A 6,817-nucleotide genomic window follows, 5' to 3' on the forward strand; every position below is an offset into this window, starting at 1 on the left:
TACATTATTCAAGATGGATATATGCCAATATACATAAAGTACAAGCAATATTCACTACCAATAAAAAGCGAAATATCTTTTTTCTATATAATGCATGCATACACAATAAATATATTTTCCTATGACTATCCTTGCATTTTTCTTGTTTATCCGTGCATAAAAAATAATATAGATATTTTAACATGGAAAATACGCGAAGATCTTTCGTCTTTTTATAGACGAGCCATTTCTTGATATTTTTATAAAAACTTCATAGAATCGTATAGGCTTCGAAGTTTAATTACTTTATAATGTAATCGGCGTATGCTTTCAAGAATTATTTTTAATGTAATAAGAAAATGTCGCATTATGATTAAATAACGCCTGAAGGTTATAATAAAAATTACGATTCGCCGTGCACCACTACATTCGATTTCCAGGCTTAAGATTAGAAAAGTAAAGCCGTAAATAAACCTAAATCAACAGGACAACACCCTTATTTATAACTTCGCAAGTTGCTTGGTATATGCATGATTAATGTGAGCTTTACGCTGGTAGCTCAGCGGTTGTTAATATATCTCGTCCCTATCGCTGGATGCTGCTCATAATACAATATTCGCCTAACAATTAATAAAAAAGTGCTTACACGTACTAACGTCACGACTGCATTTTCTGGCTGTTGCAGCGAGCCGCACCTCGTATCTCATTCTAAAGTTAAATCTAAAGTTTTTTCTTCGTTTAGAAATTTTTATAACGTTCCTAAATTACATTATGTTTAAACAAAATGTTGCACAGGCGTGCCGCTCTTGACATCGCGCATTGTACATAATAAAAATAATTATAAAAAAAAAATTAAAAAAAAAAATTAAAACACCCGCAAATATATGATGGTCATTAGAAACCGCTCCCTATAAACATTCGCAAAAGCTTGTAAACTTAAACATGATGCAAAAAATCTCGTCTGGCACATCGTAATTGTCACCCGTGTGCTTCCGAAATGCGTGTACTGTTATGCGTGCAAGCACACGCGCCCGCACACACCCAATCGACCCAATCGTATCCGTGAAGCAACTATAGCGAGCTTGCGAGTGAAAATCTCCAACAACGTTGGCGGGCATAGCAATTACAATAATGTAAATTTAACTACCACAATATTTTTATGCTTTGTGAATGTTACAAAAAATTAATTGTATTTTGTAGAAAATCAAATTATTTAAGATTATTTTATTTCTGTCGATGCTGTGATAATCTTCCGCGAATAAGTCGATTAGAAGACAACTTGGTAAAAATCCTTCCCTGTATTAATAATTATGATAAAAGACTGATACAATTTTATATGATATTCTCGTATGAGGTAAAGGTAGCATCAAATAGTCTTGTCGTAAGTCTTTCGATTCATTCGTCACAATATCATCCCCATCAATTAATAATATTAATACCGAATAAAAGTGTAATAGTTTGTAATTATAAATTACCATTTAAATCAGTAATTCTTTTACTGAATGAAAATAATTTAAACCTATTGCTAAACTTTATTATTTATAAAGAAATTAGCAAAGGACGAGTATGAATATCTCTTGAAAGATAATTATAAAATGTATATTTATTAATAAAGCATTATAATGTAAAAACAAACTTTTTAAATAATAATTCTAGTGATTTCCTTTGGATGAGTAAGCCAGAATATAAATTAATATTTAATTGAGAAATAGGTTGTGTTATGAAAAGAACGAACGACTAACAATAAAAAAAGATGACAAAATTAATCGATGAAACAAGAAATGGCTTAATATATGTCAAGAATTGAAAATTTATTTCTACTTCTACGCGGTGAAACGATTTCACGTATATATTTCAAAGTAGCGGAAAAACTAATTTTATTATTATATATTCGAACGTTATTCTAATTGCCGCAAAAAAATTGAACCAATTACAATGAAATGTAATAAAAATTTTTAATTTAACCGATCACGAAGTTTTATAAATTATTCTTGTAAAAAATCAAATATAATTAATGAGAACAATTGTATTATTAATAAAAGTGTATAAGTATCTTTTTCAATTACTTTTATTTGCAAGACCAAAAACAGATATCATCACTTTTCCATAAAAAATAGAAAAAAAGGGTAAAAAATAGAATCGAAATGTGCTGTATAAGAATTTAATTTCCGTACTTCATCATAATATATTTATTCTATTCGTCTGTATCGATACTAATTTTATACATACTTTATTTATAAAATACAAAAAAAATTTTGATAAATTGAGAATTACTATAATAAGAAGGAATTGCTAAAATGAGAATAAATATACATAAAAATTATTTTTCATAAATCATTTATTTATTTAAAAGTATTTTTGACTTATTTTATTTAAATCTGTCATAAACATATATTAATAATGTCTAAAAAACTAGCAGGTAACTAGTTACCAATTTATCTACAAATCAGTTTACTAAATTTTGTAAGTATTTTGTATTAGCATATGAATTTGTCTTTTTAGTTAAACTATAATAAGTGTAAGAATAATAATGATATTAAAAAAAATAACATAAAAACATTAGAAAAAATGATTGTAATTTTTTTATATAAAATAATCGCTATTTAATACATATAAACAAGATCTTAAAATTAGAATATACAAAATCACATTCTGATATTCAGTGCTGACTAATTAAATAAAAATATTTGGAGTATTTTTTTAGCTTACTTAGATATTAAAAAAAATGAAAAGTAGTATAGTTAATCTTACATAATCTCTAATAACTTAATATAATTGTCGTAAGCAATGTGCATAAAATTGTTATTATTTATTGGATTACGAGATTTATTCAGCAGATTTTTTGTTATTGCGCATTAATTTAAAATCTATTCATAAGAATAGCTCATCCCATTTTGTTATTTATTATTAATCATATTTAATTATTCAATTTAATACTTAAAAATTCCTTTTTATATAAAATTAATTTACCATAATTATATTAATATACATATGTGACTAATATAATAAAAAAATACGGCGATTGCTTGGAGAAACTTGAATTTAAATTTAAACTTATTTAAGGAAATGATTCTTTTTGGGCCGATCGTATATTTTGTATTTTATAAAAGTCTTTACAGTTGCAAAAACACATTAATACATTAAATTATGATATTTAGTTAAGTGATTAAGAAAAAAAGTTCTTTTGAAGCAAACATAAATTGTAACAATATCATTTGTGTATAATTTAGTTTTCCTTTATAACACATAAGGAGTACTTTGCATATTTCCATTTATCTCTATTAAATTACTCATTCAAAAATGTAAAATGATAATTTCCTTTAACGTACTTTCCAATATAAAATTTTGCTTCTTATCTTTCTATTTTTCTTTCTATATATTAGAAGTAGCTTGTACCATAAGCGAGTATTGAAGTACTTAACAAATACAGAATAACATTTTTTAATTATTTGTGGAAAATTCCCATGATTTAAAATTATTATTAAATGTATTCAGTCAATAATACGAAATTTTTAATTCGTTAAAAATTATATTTAAAAATCTAGTATTTATAGAATAACCATAATAATGCTGTATAAGGAAAGCAAGGATTTTTCCTCTTAAAATTATCAATAAGTAAATTTAATAGTATTATCATTAATATCAAAAGCATTAAATATAATAATTAATGAATAATTTCAACTTAAAAGCTAATAATTACAAAAATCTCAAATTTCTATAATTACAGTTTCTTTATTTTACTGTTTTTATAGAAGTCCTAATATAGAAATTAATTTTTAGGGTATTACTTTCAGATCCAATATTACACTAAATAATCCCTATTTTATTATATCATTATCTGTATACAAGTATAAAGAAAACAAATATTATCATCGTGAAATACGTAATTTCTTTACGAACATGACATGTTATAAAAGAATTTGATTTTGTATACAGCAGCTTCATTACGTTAAAATAAATATTTCTATTAAAAAATAAATATTTAGAAATAATTCGATTTTTATGTTAAATTAATGATGTAATCATCTAATTGTTTGTTACCACCAAAATTAAGTTTGATTTTTTTATTTTTTGATAGCTGATTTGCAGGTCTTTTTAATTTATTAGATGTGGGATTAGAAATAGGAAATACATCCATCTTTGAATGTCCCCCGAATCCATCAAATACTGTATCAGAATCTTGTTCGCTATTATACTAAAAAGGAGTTTACATAAAATTTACATTCAACATTTTATATAAATATTAATAGAGATAATTTACATTTAATGATGAAGATTTCTTGGAAGAGAGTTGTTTTGATTTTATTGGGAATGTACTGCGTTGCGAAGCCTGAGACTTTAATGCCAAAATACTTTTTGACTTTGTTGGAAGATAAGGAGAATTTTCTTCATTTTCCTTAGTTTTTTTTGTAACTGACTGTAAAGTCAAACGATATTGTAAACAAATTTAATAACAATTAAAAAAAAAAACGAAAACAAAAAAAAACAGAATATATACCGAAACCATAATAGTTGTTCCTCCTTGAAATTTTTTAGATGAAACTGAATCAATATCTGTCGCTTCGACACTTTCACGTTTACGAGAGGAAACATTTTCTGAACAAGGTTTGGAAGCCTCGTCTAACAGATTATCAGAATTCTTATCTTTCGATTCTAATTCCCCTAGTCTTTTCTGCAACATACCTTTTTCATTTTGACATAACGAAAGCTCATTTTCTAATTGTTCACTAAATATAAACATTATATTAGTACATTAAATACAAAATTAACATACAATTTTTAATATAAAGTAATATTTATGTACATTTGCTTAGTGTAGTTTTGAGAAAAAGAATTCTTTTCCATTTTTAATGTTTGTAATCGTTGTTGCAGAGTTTTCACTGTACTTCTAAGTTCTTTCCTCTTTTCTAGACTAGTACTTAATTCCCTAAAAACATTTATCTTACAAATAATATATGATTGTAAATATAATATACAAATCTCTATTATTATTATTATTATTGTTATTATTATTATTATTATAAAATAAAGTTTTTCTTTTTAAATATTATAAATGATTATATTATAATTAATTTTAAATATTATAATAAATATTATAATCTATTTATGATTAAATAATTTACAAAACAAGTGATAATTAAGAAAAAATACAAATTTTAAAACAGAATCATTAAACAATTAGTTAAATATTGCTCACCTTTTCATAATACTAATATATGTGCAAAAGGTAGGAATATCTGTAGTTCGACTTAACATTTTATCCACTTCTTCACTGGTAGAGCATACTAAGATTTTTACACTAAAAGATATGTCCAATAAAATATTATATTTTAATTAATAAATTATATATTAAGTAATGAATGGATAATGGTTTTCCTTGGTATAAACACTTTTAGTACATACTTTTCATACGTTTCCAACTTGTTTTCTAATTTAATTTTTTCTTCTTGAATTTTTTCAAAGTCCTGACATTTTCGTTTAAAATATTGACTCTGTTCTTTTAAAGCATATATCACAGAGTTTTTCTGATTTATTTCACTCTCTGTTTTTTTAACTTCATCACGAAGTCCACTATTTTGCCTTTTTAAGACAACATTTTCTTCACTACAATTTTTGTATTCAGTTTCTTTTAACTTAATTTGAAATGAAAGAGTATCTACTTTTTGTTGGAGTGTGAACGAATCTTCTTTCACAATTTCAGTGTTTGAAAAATTAAAATAAAGTCTTGTTATACTATCACGTTTTACTTTCCGTCTACATTGTGGACAAGTTTGAGCTCTAAAAATTATTTAATTATATTAATATGAGATAAATACACACGCATGCACGCATGCACATATAGTCATCTATATATATATATAATTATAGACCACTATTTCAATTATTTATTAAATTTTTATAATGGAAAATAAATTTATTTGGAATTAAATTAAAATTTGAAAACATTTGCTACTTAAATGAACTAATTAAACTACATGCAGGATCTAAGAACATTACATCAATTTAAGTATGCATTCATAAATTAATCCTTTAGTAATGTAAAGTACTTATTATATTAACCGTTAACATTATTTTATTACATATTAGTAAAGCTTAAATTCAGTATAATAAGTTTGGAAATAATAAAAATACATTTATTGTTGATGTAAGAATAACAAAGAAATGGCATTTAATAAATTCTATGTTGTAAATATACAGACAATTCTGAACGAGAGTTAGAAAAGTATTAATTATAAAACTTACTTTTCAAGCCATAGAATAAGACACGGGAAGTGAAATACATGACCACATGGAGTTCCGAATATATCATTACACTTTTCCAATTCATCGTGACAAATAGCACATGAAATATTCATATTTCTTTCCTGATGCGTATTTGAAGTCAAAATAACAATGACCTTTATTAAGTAATAAATAAATTAATGAGGTTACGTCGAAGTTATTTCATGTTTATTTGTTCGGTTTAATTCAAAGGTGTCGTCACGTAATACAACGTTTATTGCGTTTATTTTTATATATTTCTATTGTAAATATTCCATTTAGTTTGGAAACAATATAATATTTACCATTGAAACTACAAGAAAGAAGTAACAGATTTGAAACTATTGATACACTAATCTATGTTTAGTGGGTGGCGCCATCTAGACATTTAATTATAAAAATAATAAACACACAGATATTTTAAAATGTTTCTAAAATCATTTATCTAAAGAGCTTTCAATTATGTAACTATTATTTATAAAATATTAATTTTAAAATAATGAATATTGATTTTAATATTAATAATGTGTTCAGATATTATTTTAGAAAAATTATATTATTATTGCAATACTTTTAT

General features: G+C 24.5%; 1 protein-coding gene across 1 annotated transcript; it reads right to left on the reverse strand.

The window, feature by feature from the left end:
* Positions 1 to 3,835: 3,835 nt before the first annotated feature.
* On the reverse strand, positions 3,836 to 6,542 carry nopo (TRAF interacting protein no poles). Its single transcript, XM_011504285.1, has 7 exons — positions 6,223 to 6,542; positions 5,383 to 5,757; positions 5,177 to 5,278; positions 4,784 to 4,906; positions 4,478 to 4,706; positions 4,241 to 4,396; positions 3,836 to 4,174 (listed from the first exon to the last, which is right to left on the reverse strand). Exons 1-7 carry the CDS (start codon positions 6,333 to 6,335, stop codon positions 3,980 to 3,982), a joined length of 1,293 nt encoding a protein of 430 aa, XP_011502587.1. The 5' UTR covers positions 6,336 to 6,542; the 3' UTR covers positions 3,836 to 3,979.
* Positions 6,543 to 6,817: the final 275 nt, after the last annotated feature.

Source organism: Ceratosolen solmsi, unplaced genomic scaffold (genome assembly GCF_000503995.2).
Source record: "Ceratosolen solmsi marchali unplaced genomic scaffold, CerSol_1.0 scaffold25, whole genome shotgun sequence".
NCBI lineage: Eukaryota > Metazoa > Arthropoda > Insecta > Hymenoptera > Agaonidae > Ceratosolen > Ceratosolen solmsi.